Consider the following 14,932-nt stretch of genomic DNA (forward strand, 5'->3'; position numbering starts at 1 on the left):
TGTACAAGTTTGATATCTTTATCACATAAAAGTTGTTGCAGTCGTGGTAGTGTTTATCGCGCATGACATGACATAATAACTACACCGTCATTTTCTGAGACCACCCATTAGTAAAACTCGAGCGCTATATCATGATTCATGAGTATCACGGCTTGGGAGATAAGCTCTGACTGATGTTGTTGTTGACTTTTACAGATTGGCGCGGACGGAGCCAAGTCTGCGGTGCGAGAGGCTATGGGGGTGCAGTACCTGTCGTGGAGCTACGACCAGATGGGCGTTGTTGCCACTTTGGAGTTAGCTGAGGTACACTACTAACAGTCAAACATATAGTGCTCCAAAAATTACCGTTACCGCACTTTGGAGTTTATTAGCTGAATTGAACTAATTAAAATTTAACAACTTCAAGAGCATTCCATCAGAGAGTCCTTACTAACGCTTCTAAAATGCTAGAAACTCGACTTATGGACAGATTTTTTTACACGGTTTGACTTTAAAAATGTAAGCGTTCTTGAAAATATGAAAAGTAGCGTTTATAATCGACATTTCTTGTATAATGCTCTTCCACCACCTCCTTGAGACTTGAAATGACAAGCTAGCTACTTTACGGCGTAGCATACCGCCGTACCTACTCGTAAAAGAATAATGAAAATTATTAATATCCGTATATTCGGGGCAATTCTGATCGGTATTAAGTATGTAATTTAATTAGAATTTATACAACTCTGTACATCGTTAATATAACATTTCCTCACCAGTGTACTTAACTAAAGTTATCGATAATTGCAGTCATGTTAAGATATGGTAACGACTTTTATCTACTTTTGTAAAGATATTGCGACGACTATTACTTTACCTGTTAACAAACAGTTTGTTTATCAAATTCCAGGAAACTGAAAACACAACAGCATGGCAGCGATTCCTCCCAACTGGTCCCGTGGCGTTGTTGCCCCTCAACTCCAGACAGAGCTCCCTTGTATGGTCCACCAACGTGGAACACGCCAAGCAGTTGCTACAGCTGCCTGAGGAACAGTTCGTCGATGCGCTGAACGATGCCTTGGTAAATACTCTACATCAATAACTGGTGCTGTGCCGTTATCCCTCAACTCCAGACAGAGCTCTCTCGTGTGGTCCACCAACGTGGAACACGCCAAGCAGTTGCTACAGCTGCCTGAGGAACAGTTCGTCGATGCGCTGAACGATGCCTTGGTAAATACTCTACATCAATAACTGGTGCTGTGGCGTTATCCCTCAACCCCAGACAGAGCTCGCTCGTGTGGTCCACCAACGTGGAACACGCCAAGCAGTTGCTACAGCTGCCTGAGGAACAGTTCGTCGATGCGCTGAACGATGCCTTGGTAAATACTCTACATCAATAACTGGTGCTGTGCCGTTATCCCTCAACTCCAAACAGAGCTCGCTCGTGTGGTCCACCAACGTGGAACACGCCAAGCAGTTGCTACAGCTGCCTGAGGAACAGTTCGTCGATGCGCTGAACGATGCCTTGGTAAATACTCTACATCAGTAACTGGTGCTGTGGCGTTATCCCTCAAACCCAGACAGAGCTCGCTCGTGTGGTCCACCAACGTGGAACACGCCAAGCAGTTGCTACAGCTGCCTGAGGAACAGTTCGTCGATGCACTGAACGATGCCTTGGTAAATACTCTACATCAATAACTGGTGCTGTGGCGTTATCCCTCAACCCCAGACAGAGCTCGCTCGTGTGGTCCACCAACGTGGAACACGCCAAGCAGTTGCTACAGCTGCCTGAGGAACAGTTCGTCGATGCGCTGAACGATGCCTTGGTAAATACTCTACATCAATAACTGGTGCTGTGCCGTTATCCCTCAACTCCAGACAGAGCTCGCTCGTGTGGTCCACCAACGTGGAACACGCCAAGCAGTTGCTACAGCTGCCTGAGGAACAGTTCGTCGATGCGCTGAACGATGCCTTGGTAAATACTCTACATCAATAACTGGTGCTGTGCCGTTATCCCTCAACTCCAGACAGAGCTCGCTCGTGTGGTCCACCAACGTGGAACACGCCAAGCAGTTGCTACAGCTGCCTGAGGAACAGTTCGTCGATGCGCTGAACGATGCCTTGGTAAATACTCTACATCAGTAACTGGTGCTGTGGCGTTATCCCTCAAACCCAGACAGAGCTCGCTCGTGTGGTCCACCAACGTGGAACACGCCAAGCAGTTGCTACAGCTGCCTGAGGAACAGTTCGTCGATGCACTGAACGATGCCTTGGTAAATTATTGTAACAAACTATTAGTCCCTTAGCGTTATTACCCGTCAACTCCGGATAGGTGTGGCCCACGCCGAGCAGGTTAAGACAGAGTTCAACGAGTACAAGTACTCATTAGAAATTACAATTATTTGCGAATAAAACTGATAGTATAATTGCCAATTTAACTGTCAAACGAAAAACGTCTCAAGCGATCTCAATAGAAATTTCTTAAAATGAATCACTACATAGTATAAAACAAAATCGCTTCTTGCTGTCGCGCTACATAGTATAAAACAAAGTCTGTCCCCTATGTATGCTTAGATCCAAAGAGAATTAAATCACTACGTTTAGATCTTTAAAACTACGCAACGGATTTTGATGTGTTTTTTTTTTAATAGTTAGAGTGATTCAAGAGGAAGGTTTACGTTTAATTTGTTAACCCGCGCGAAGCCGGGGCGGGTCGCTAGTTTTGCTAATAAGACGAATCTTACACTACTCATTTTATTTTCAGTGGAAGCAATACCCCCGCAGCGGCACTGTGGACACCATGACATCCTGGCTAAGCTCATGCCTGAAGAACCTGGGTCTCCCGGACGGCACAGCCCGGCAATTGCCTCCTTCAGTTCGTGAGATCGCGCCTAAATCGCGAGCCGCCTTTCCTCTAGGGTTTGGGCACAGCACTCGGTACATTGCTCCGGGCGTAGCGCTAATAGGGTAAGTACTCGCAAGGACGTCATTCTACAGTAAGGCACTATGACACCGTGGCTGAAGTGTCTGAAGAACCCAAGTCTCCCACATGGCACGGCCTCTTTCCCGTTCGAGCTCGGGCATAACACTCGTTATATCGCTCCTGGCGTAAGTAAGTAGTAAGTACGTGTTAGGATATCCTAGACACAATAGACACTATGACATGATAGGTGAGTAATAGGTCTCCCGGACAGCACGGCAGTTACCGCCTTCAGTTTGTCAGTACGGATATGATGGTCGTTCTTGTCTACGTGACAGCGTGATAAAACGGTGTCCGTCACTTTCTTTCCCACGGTGTTAAACAGTGACAGTTATTTTATCACGTGGATAAAGATGGATAAAGCTATCCATAATAGGCTGGCTGATCGCATTTAAATCGCGTGCAAATTTCCCGCTCGGGTTTAGGCATAGCGCTCGAACATTGTTCCCATAGTGTCACCCTTATTGTGCAAGGCTTTGTGAGGATGTCGATAAGACACACCACGGCATCCTGGCTTATATCATGCCTGATAAACCTAGGTCTCGTATTTCAACCGAATATGTTCATGGTTAGAGAAAAATCATTAAAAAATCCAATATATCATATTTATAATATAAGTAAGATTGATTTAATAGGGATGTTGACATTTTTTTGGAACTGGTTTCATTTTGTAGATAGACACGTAATAATTACAGAAAAAAATATTAAAAAAATATATTCATTAATTTTGAATAAAAAAACATGTATAATAAGTTTCGTGTTTAAATTTCGCGCCTAAACGCTCCAAATTGTCACGTGACCTTGATGACGTAACGGCGTTTTAAGCAAACTGCTGTCAGTATTTTTTTTTTTTAATTCTTTATATGGCAACTGACAATTTTTTTTAAAGCCTTAACACACTACCGCATCGGACAGCGACCTTCTTTCTCGCTCTAACTTATAGCTGCGTCCTTAACGCACCACCTTACACACTATCGATTCGTGCGCCGCACCGCACCGCACCAAGATCGCGTTTCGGTACGATAATCTGTAGACACTTAGGCAGGTTTTATAACTTGTCTTTGGTGATTCCACTGTGATTACGTCACGCGCTCCGATTGGCGTTTGCAGTCACGTGATACTGGGCATTATTTTAAATACTTTTGATTATTTTTAATTAATTAATTTATTACGCATATTTACACTTGCATAATATGATTTTCCGCGTTCTAATATTCCCTGCTATGGTAAAAACATAACATGTTATACAGGGTGTAATCTAAAACGTGATACAAGATAATCAAACCTGAATCTTTTCATGATTTTGAACAACTTTTACTATGGGGTCAACTTTGTAAATTAACAATAAAAAAAATCTTTGCCATACATTTTTGTCTACCTCTCCTTGACCATTTCTATGGAACAGCTCAAATTTTTTTTTAATATTACAAAATTGACCCCATAGTAAAAGTTGTTCAAAATCATGAAAAGATTCAGGTTTGATTATCTTGTATCACGTTTTAGATTACAACCTGTATATTCGCGATTCATGTCAACATCCCTATTGCTGAATATTTGCAGAGACGTAGCGCACCGCGTGCACCCGCTGGCGGGGCAGGGCGTCAACCTCGGCTTCGGCGACGTTAGAGACCTCACGGCTTTCCTCTCCGATGCCATCTACACTGGACTAGATTTATGTAAGCTTCGTGAATAAAACTAGACTCCTCTAGCTCCACGTTTTCTCCATAGCAAATGTATGGATAAAGTTTTTATTAATTTGTGGCTTTTTAGTACATTACCGTAAGTTGACCCATAGGAAACTATTCATACTGGATAGGAATGGAACCGATTGGCATACAAAAATAACATGTGAAAAATAAATGTTTTCATTTCCATACAAATTGTATGGGAAAAGTTTTCCCCGATTTGTGGCTTTTCTAACCGGAATTTTTTTTTGGTTCCATACAAGCTTTTGATCCTCAATAGAAATGGGATCGATTGGCATAAAAAAAAAGTTTGTCATAAAGACCTTTTTCTCGCACCCTGTATGCTTTTTCCAAAATCTGTAAAAGCCAATCTTCATTAATATGAAATCGAGGGAAGGTCTTCTAAGACCATTTTCTCAGCTGCCCTCACTGACCCAAAAAGAAAATCCACCCTGTATGTAATCTAATCTAAGCATATTCCTCAGGTGACAACTCGTGGCTGGAGAAGTACGAGACGTCCCGCCAACGTCACAACGTGCCGACCCAGCTGGCAGTGGACGCGCTGCACCGGCTGTACAGCGCGGAGCTGCCGCCGCTCGTGCTGGCGCGCAGCCTCGGCCTGCAGCTCACCAACGCGCTGCGCCCCGTCAAGGTACACTCGACTGTCAACATGGTGACAACTCCTGGCTAGAGCAGTACGAGACGTCCCGCCAACGTCACAACGTGCCGACCCAGCTGGCAGTGGACGCGCTGCACCGGCTGTACAGCGCGGAGCTGCCGCCGCTCGTGCTGGCGCGCAGCCTCGGCCTGCAGCTCACCAACGCGCTGCGCCCCGTCAAGGTACACTCGACTGTCAACATGGTGACAACTCCTGGCTAGAGCAGTACGAGACGTCCCGCCAACGTCACAACGTGCCGACCCAGCTGGCAGTGGACGCGCTGCACCGGCTGTACAGCGCGGAGCTGCCGCCGCTCGTGCTGGCGCGCAGCCTCGGCCTGCAGCTCACCAACGCGCTGCGCCCCGTCAAGGTACACTCGACTGTCAACATGGTGACAACTCCTGGCTAGAGCAGTACGAGACGTCCCGCCAACGTCACAACGTGCCGACCCAGCTGGCAGTGGACGCGCTGCACCGGCTGTACAGCGCGGAGCTGCCGCCGCTCGTGCTGGCGCGCAGCCTCGGCCTGCAGCTCACCAACGCGCTGCGCCCCGTCAAGGTACACTCGACTGTCAACATGGTGACAACTCCTGGCTAGAGCAGTACGAGACGTCCCGCCAACGTCACAACGTGCCGACCCAGCTGGCAGTGGACGCGCTGCACCGGCTGTACAGCGCGGAGCTGCCGCCGCTCGTGCTGGCGCGCAGCCTCGGCCTGCAGCTCACCAACGCGCTGCGCCCCGTCAAGGTACACTCGACTGTCAACATGGTGACAACTCCTGGCTAGAGCAGTACGAGACGTCCCGCCAACGTCACAACGTGCCGACCCAGCTGGCAGTGGACGCGCTGCACCGGCTGTACAGCGCGGAGCTGCCGCCGCTCGTGCTGGCGCGCAGCCTCGGCCTGCAGCTCACCAACGCGCTGCGCCCCGTCAAGGTACACTCCACTGTCAACATATTGGTGCATACCAGGGATGTTGCGAACATCCGCATCCGCAACCGCGGAACATCCGCATTATTTTCAACATCCGCATCCGCATAAAATCGATGCGGAGCTTATGCGGATGCGGATGTCGAACAAGTCGGTACAGGAACGTCTTAGCGGCGGCGTAAGTGCTAGGTAATTTCGTCATTACCTATAACGAAATCGTCTAGATCCAGAAAAGTCGGCGAAGTTACTGTTTATTAAATAGGTATAACGCACCTATATTCTTGCTCAAATACTAAACGTTTGGTTTTTTTAGGGTTCCGTAGCCAAATGGCAAAAAACGGAACCCTTATAGATTCGTCATGTCTGTCTGTCTGTCTGTCCGTCTATCCGTCTGTCCGTATGTCACAGCCACTTTTCTCCGAAACTATACGAACTATACTGTTGAAACTTGGTAAGTAGATGTATTCTGTGAACCGCATTAAGATTTTCACACAAAAATAGAAAAAAAAACAATAAATTTTTGGGGTTCCCCATACTTCGAACTGAAACCCAAAAATTTTTTTTTCATCAAACCCATACGTGTGGGGTATCTATAGATAGGTCTTCAAAAATGATATTGAGGTTTCTAATATCATTTATTTCTAAACTCAATAGTTTGCGCGAGAGACACTTCCAAAGTGGTAAAATGTGTGTCGTCCCCCCCCCCCCTGTAACTTCTAAAATAAGAGAATGATAAAACTAAAAAAAATATATCATGTACATTACCATGTAAACTTCCACCGAAAATTGGTTTGAACGAGATCTAGTAAGTAGTTTTTTTTTATACGTCATAAATCGCCTAAATACGGAACCCTTCATGGGCGAGTCCGACTCGCACTTGGCCGCTTTTTTAATAAAAAAATACTAAAAATGTAATATTTGACGTTTTCTAAGTACCTAATCTTGACATCCGCATCCGCATCCGCATCCGCGGATGTGAGCCTTTAAAAATCCGCATCCGCATCCGCGGATGTCAAAAAATCTGCATCCGCAACATCCCTGGTGCATACCTTACTCATTCATAGTTTGGCAATTATAATTATTTTATCTTTTAACCGCCATAGAATTATTTTCATCGAGCGTGCTCGTGTCGCCGTGGTAGGATAATATGGTAATATTCCCTATTCGCCTACTCGAACTCCTCATTAGAACCTATAAATACAAAAGCAGCCCCATCTGCGTTGAGCGTTGCGAGTTTCATCCCATTTAATCATTTGTTTTATTTACTTTCAGAAAATGATAATGTCGCATGCCACAACGTAAGCCGCCAAAGAAAAGAGTATCTCAAACGGACGGCAGAAAAGGCTGATAAATATGATTAAGGCCCACTTGCACCATCCCACTAACACGAGGCTAAAGATCGGTTTTCCTAGGATAGCGGTGCCGTCATATAGCGGCCGTCTCCATACTAAATAATACGGCTAAATATGGATGTCGTAGTATTTGTATGGAGACGGCCGCTATATGACGGCACCGCTATCGGAGGAAACCAAGCATAAGCAGTTAAACCGTTAACCAAGTGTCAAATTGTACTGGTAACCATGGTAACTCCAGATTTAACCGGTTAACATTGGGATAGTGGAACGGTACAAGTGGGCTTAAGTGAACAAAGACTTAAGTATGTTTTAGTAGGCTATAATATATTATAGAATTTATAGTTATGAATTTGTACCTGAAGTGGATGTGTGCAATGTAAAGCTTTGGTTTCCTCCGAAAGCGGTGCCGTCATATAGCGGCCGTCTCCATACAAATACTACGACATCCATATTTAGCCGTATTATTTAGTATGGAGACGGCCGCTATATGACGGCACCGCTATCCTAGGAAAACCGATCTTTAGATCCGGTAATTTTGCAATAGTGGACTGGAATACATACCTGTGTTTTAAGATAACTTAAAAAAGGACACTGTATTCGTAGTAAAATTAAGTGTGTAGTGTTAGTGTTCAAAAGTAACGGTCTCATTTTGTTGTTGAGTATTATAATTTTGGTGAAATCTAATTAGCAGTTCCCGATTGTAATGTATTAAGGTGTTTGTGGAAAATAAAATCTTTTGAAATGTTGACAATTTTTTAATTAACTTTAAATCCAACTTACTTAAGTGATTCCATAATTGCGCACTAAATAGTTACATACGATACAAGAGTGACGACCGAAGGGAGTGTTTTAAATCGACACGAGTTGCGAATTACCTAGGTACTCGCATGTGTATAGTACGTTTTACAGTACATATGGTCCTTTAAATTTTCGACATACGCACGTATAGTTCTAGTTACCGCACTAGGACGGCAAATTAGCGTCATATGTACTGTAAATACAATTTGGTAATATGGGACTAATAACCACACCAGCGGCAAATAAGCGTACGGTCGGCTTAATAGTGACGGCAAGTCACTACATAGCATAAAACAAAGTCGCTTCCCGCTGTCTGTCTGTCCCTATGTATGCTAAGATCTTTAAAACTACGCAACGGCCGGATTTGGATGCGTTTTTTTTAAATAGCTTTATGATGAAAAGTTTCAAAATGTAGATATTTTTTATGAAACACTATCTAATTTCAAACGATTATCTTTACAATGTATTCAACAGGCATTATAATTGTTATCTTTCAAGTTTTCTGGCACTGTTCATTAATACACCGTTTAAGTATGTTTGATTTACATAGATAATTCATAATTCTTATGTATTTTCATATTTTAATGTTCAGAAACTGTAAGTCTACAATATTACTAAATGCAATTGTATGCAATGTAGCAATACGAGACTGTTTGTTTCTAAATAAATAAAATAAAATAAAAATAAAATAAATAGAGTAATTCAAAAGGAAGGTTTATGTATAATTTGTTAACCCGTGCTAGTTACAAATAACTTGCCTGATGTAGGCCGACGCCATACAACAGATCCGCGTTCGTCATTACCTGTACAACTTTTATACCTACAGTCCTACACTGTCTTACATCCTCGATACAGGTAATAAGATTAAATGTCCCTAATAGGGTATTTAGATAAAGATAGGTAGGTACATAAAATGAATAAATGAGTGAATTGGTGAAACGGTGAAACATTGTTTAAATTACCTATCAGTCGAAATGAGATTTAAAATAACCACGCAAATGGCATTTGCTAATTAAGTTTAGGGCCTAGGTATGTCATTATCATTAAGATTTTAAATGAACTCTGATTAATTTGACCATGTCTTTGTTTAATTTCCTACTTTTCGCACTTGTATCGTAATCACTATCACTACATCAGTAGGTACATAGTATAAAACAAAGTCGCTTCCCGCTGCCTGTCTGTCCCTATGTATGCTTAGATCTTCGAAACTACGCAACGGATTTTGATGTGTTTGTTTTTTAAATAGGTAGAGTGATTCAAGAGGAAGGTTTATGTATAATTTGTTAACCCGTGCGAAGCCGGGGCGGGCCACTAGTATACTATAAATGCGTTATAATAACCACATGAAAATACGTAGTAAGTAGTTACCACGTAGTACTGTGCGCACTGCGTAGTATGCTTGTTTACGAATTCTGCGTATTACAATGGTCTCATTATTAGTCATTGTCATTATCATCACAATGATATTTTTATCATCGGAATTCTTTTGTTTTTCACTGAATAATATGAACACTTAGCCTGTTGTTTACATTTCACTCTTATTATCAAAGTAGGGCGACACAAATACGAAATAGATTATGCATTTTGAGAAAACTATAATAATATAGAATCCTAAGCGTAGTGAGGTGTGCAACTTCCTGTTGGTTTTGTAGCTTGTTATTGTGTTGTTTACTCAATTACTCAATATTCTCAATACTTAGTATGGAAAATTAATTCTCATTGTATGATAGTCACCCTGCTAGGTATTATTTAGATCAGTTCATCTATGATTTGTAATTACAAATACAAATACAAATGCATTTATTTCATTACTTTTTACATCAGTTCTTAGGTATAATATAAGGGTTAGGTAGGTAATTAGTCCATCTTAGGTACATGAAGTAAGTACAGTATTTATCTAAACATTGTGCAACAAATTGTGTAAGTAATGAAAAAGGTGCGGGTACAGCTTGCTGAATTTAAACCTGCCCTTGGTCAGGTAATTGGAATGGTATTAAGATTAAATATTTTTTAAATTATGAAATTCACAATAAAAACCAAAACTTTAGTATGTAACAATTATTATTAGGTTCGTTTCGTTTTCGTATTATTTATACTTTATACCTATTTGGCGGCATTTCAACTGACTTCAGACCAGCTATCATGGTCGCATTTTTATCACCTGTCATGCTATGCGTCACTTTCGCACTTACATATTTGTTAGAACGTGACAGCCATGGTGACAAATGATAAAGAGTCGGCCATCTTAGCCCTACAGGTTTGGACAGCTTGCCAAATACTTCTTCGTCTCATGTCTATTTACTTCAACAGAATTAGTACTTATGGACTTTGCTATCTATTTAGCTTCCTACCTAAAGGTGTATAATAATATTCACTTAACGTAGGTTTCTTTGTTTCCTACGACAAGCAACCTGCAACAAGGCCACTGTCCGTTGAGAACAGAGCGCCTACCGCGAACCACGTTCGACGTGTTGCCTCTCTGTCGCACTTGTAAATTCGTACGTAAGTGTGACAGGGAGGTAACACGTCGAACGTGGTTCGCGGTAGGCCCTCAGCTGCTTGAGGCTGCAAAGTTGCAAACACAAATAGACTAACAATATGTTAGCTTCAAACACGTTTAGTCCCTTTTTCTTCTAGACTGCTGTCCTCCCTTCGACAAAGCACGCAACACTCGCACAGCTGACGTCATCCGGCTGTTCGCAGCCGGCCTATTATACCCTGAACCGCGAATTAAGTTTTACTTCTCTGTCGCACGTGTAATTTCGTACGTAAGTGGGACAGAGAGGCAAAACTTCATACGTGGTTCGCGAGGTCCTCAGATCGGCGCGCGCATGCCATATTATCTTACAAGCGATTCTAGACCGTTTTCATGTAGTATTAAGGATCAATTCGTACAAACTTCGTGTCTGTTATCGCATGACGCATGACTATGAACGTGACTCAATAAAATAAAATAAAATTCCACTTCGATTGGTACATAACTGCGTCAATGCAGTTTATTATGAAAATACTAATGTTGCTAAATAGTAATTTCAAATAATGAACCATTTTTCAATGAACTAAGTAGGTATAATACATACTTAGGTACCTGAATGCAAAATGTCCGTTGGCAAAATCGGTTACAAAACGTTTTTTATTCCCACGTTTTCAATGGTAGAGTTGTTTGATATTATTACCTATTTTAGTTCTATTGTATTTTAACGAGGGCTCCTTTTACCTGAGGGGTGTCTCAGGAAACCCGTTTGACATTCTTTTGAGCAGGTTTTAAGTTTTAAATTATAATTAGGTACTAAGCCCTGAGCCCTACACGTCTTATTATTAAATACCTATCTAGGTAGCTACTTAGTTTCGTTATGTGGGACTAAGTACTTACATAATATATGTATTTTGACTATTTAAGGTAGGATAAACTACCTATAGGTAGGTAAGTACTTATACCATAGAACATCCATAGAAATCATAGAATAGAGAACAGATCAACAATAGATATAAATAGACAGGTAGTTACCATACTTACGTAGGTAAATAGGTACTTGTTTTTATGATACCTATAGGTATTACCTACCTATACTGAAGGCCTACCGCGGAAACCAAAATTCGCAAATAGCGGGGATCTTACTGTTTTACTCCAATGAAGGCATAATTAGAGTGACAAAGAAAGATGCCCGCAAGTTGCGAACTTCGATTTTCGCGGTTATAGCCCTGTATGTTTAACTAGATCGGTTTTTCTATGAAGAGTCATAACTCATATTCTATTATAAGCTAATAGGAGATTCTAATAATTTCCAAATAAAACCCTATGAATTCCAAAGAACCCCACGCGACGTTATAATTACTTAGGTATCTAAAATAAAATCTAACTTATCTTTAGTAATTCTTTACCTACATACCTACTAGGTATCCATTACTTGTCTCAACATGTTTTCGTACCTATACCTAGCTAAACAATGAATAATTATTTCATCATGTTATTCATATACATAGTAGGTTCTGGCATTTTCCTAGGTACATCAGGAGTAATTTTACATACTTAGTAACTGTAAATTGATAACTAATTTTAGGTTTTACTCGTTCTTAGACTTGTAAAAGCACTAGGTACCTAGGAGGCCCCGTTCCCTCATTCCCCCTCTAAAATACATCCCCTCTACCAAGGCGATCATCGACCGTCCGACATTCATTTCATCTTCCTGCCCCTCTCCCCTCTCGTCTCGACCGAGTCGTGCCCTCTCCGCTGGCCCACATTGCTTGCGAAAACATGCGTCAGAGCGCGTTCGGATACTCGCGTACCTGGCAATCTTTGGCCAAATAAAATTGTATGGAATATTCTCGTAAAATGACTAAAAGTAGCATTTTTTTATTTGCTTAATTATAGGTAGTTGTATTTTCTCAAGACTGTACTTGCCTAGTCTTTGTTTTCGTATGCCCGTTTTGTTTTAAATAACCGATCTTAAATATATTCAAATATCAAATAAATAGAGTCTGTTCGGAAAGAGAAGAGTTGTGGATTGTATGTACTTATTGGGATTTGAGCCCCATACATTCCACGACTATACTCTTTCCGCACAGATTCTACATCTATTTAAATATTGCTTGATTAATAGTTTACAGTTTAACATCTGCATTGAACTTTTTAGTAGGTAAGTACTTACCTATCTTAAATACGAAGTTAACAAGTAAACTAATAAATACGAAATATTTGATATTCATGTTATTGTAATTAACCTTAATTTTCCGCTAAACTCTTTCATTCACCTGAAGTTTTGCGGGTGCTGAAAGGGTTAACACTGACTATTACCTTTTATTTGCAAATTTAAAACAAAATTGTGAGTTCACGCCTCGCTCTCTCTACGAAAAAAAAAAACAAAAAGTGGGTGGAAAATTATGTATCTCATAAGATACGTTGCCAACAAAGGGATTAAAATTAGTCTAAACTTGTGGGTCAGACTGATGAAAAAAGAAATCGTGGTTGGTTGGATTAGGTTTGATTAGGCCAAAAAGCCGTTACCGTGCAATCAAAGTTACGCTCTCATTTAGAAACGATATTATGCTGAAATAACATGGAACATTGGCATGAACATTTAAGCAACATATATCGATGTCTGGTATTAGTTTTTCATATCAAAAATAAAATACAAAAGAAATAGAGCGAGTAGAAGTCTTGTATATAAAACGTACGTACGCTCTATTTTCTCTTTTTTTTACTCACAATAACAAATACCAGACATATGCTGCTTGAATGTTCATGCCAAATTTCATGCTATTGATGCTACACAGCGTTTCGTTTTAAAATGAGAGCGTAACTTCGTTTCTATGGCGGCGGTAAGGTTCTTGTGACTTGTGAAAAAAAGGAGTTATGCTCTTTAATCTAGTTTAACTTTTATGATCTAGTTTGTGACTTTAATAAGTAATAAGTCACAAAATCGTAAATTTTTCAACTGGTTCTTGTTAAATTTTGTGACTAGGATCGATATTTACTTAATGAATGAAGATAAATGATATGAATAAAGATATTTGATATTGTGTTTTTTGTCGTATTTTAGAACCTTTGCGGGCTTTGCGAAACAAGCAAAGCCATACCTACAACTATTAAGTTTCAGCTATGCATGGCAAAATCGAGAGGTTTACAGTGCCAATAGTTTATTTATGGTTTAAAAATTACATTTAATTTAATCATTATATAGCTGGTCAAGCAGATCTTGTCAGTAGAAAAAGGCGGCAAATTTGAAAAATGTAGGCGCGAAGGGATATCGTCCCATAGAAAATTTGAATTTCGCGCCTATTTTTACTGACAAGTTATGCTTGACCATCTATATGTAGTAGTGATGTACCGACTATGGTTTTGGCCGACTAGCCGACTAATCGGCGCTCGGATGGCCGATTAGTCGGCTAGTCGGCTAAGTTCATGATCGTTACTTCACGATAAAGATTACATTCGTATGGCAACTGTAGTAGCTTTATTCAAGTTAGGATGCATTATTAAAACAATTTTTTTGCTCCTTGCGTCGTCGCGCTTTCATGTTCCCTGCTACTGCGACGATACACCTACATAATTACCTATACATGAATTTAATATGAACACAAGCACATTTTGTACTCTAAATACGTATTTGAATAGAATGGGCATGTAACATTTGATTAATATTGCCTTTTTATTTCATTTATGTCCTGAGTCGGCGACTAGTCGGAAGAGTGTGTGCGGAAAGAGAAGAGTCGTGGAATGTATTGGGCCCCATACATTCCACGACTCTTCTCTTTCCGCACAGACTATTCGCTAGGTGCACGACTGGTGCTGCCCTCATTTTGGCAGACTTTCTACGTTAAATCTTATGGAGTAAAATTAGTTCAAGCGGCTGCCGCTAGTACTAATGGCGGACATTCCATAAGATTACCTGTGTTTGTGACGATCAGCGCCACTTCCCCCTCCACCGACTTCGCACCTGGCGAATACATGTAGCCGTTTGTAATTTCGCCCATTAAGGCAAAAATCTTGTTACATGTATCCGAACACGTTTAGTATCGATCGTATGTATTCGGTTGACTTCGTGTAATTCC

General features: G+C 41.2%; 1 protein-coding gene across 1 annotated transcript; it reads left to right on the forward strand.

The window, feature by feature from the left end:
- The first annotated feature begins 234 nt into the window (after positions 1–234).
- On the forward strand, positions 235–5,896 carry LOC134656078 (uncharacterized). The gene is made up of 14 exons (XM_063511595.1): positions 235–303; positions 887–1,057; positions 1,263–1,355; positions 1,412–1,521; positions 1,706–1,802; positions 1,859–1,951; positions 2,004–2,016; positions 2,119–2,249; positions 2,741–2,943; positions 4,517–4,632; positions 5,127–5,293; positions 5,377–5,481; positions 5,565–5,669; positions 5,753–5,896. The coding sequence occupies exons 1-14, from the start codon at positions 235–237 to the stop codon at positions 5,894–5,896; spliced, it is 1,617 nt and encodes a 538-aa protein (XP_063367665.1).
- The last annotated feature ends 9,036 nt before the right edge of the window (positions 5,897–14,932 follow it).

Source organism: Cydia amplana, chromosome 17, assembly GCF_948474715.1.
Source record: "Cydia amplana chromosome 17, ilCydAmpl1.1, whole genome shotgun sequence".
NCBI classification, from domain to species: Eukaryota; Metazoa; Arthropoda; class Insecta; order Lepidoptera; family Tortricidae; genus Cydia; species Cydia amplana.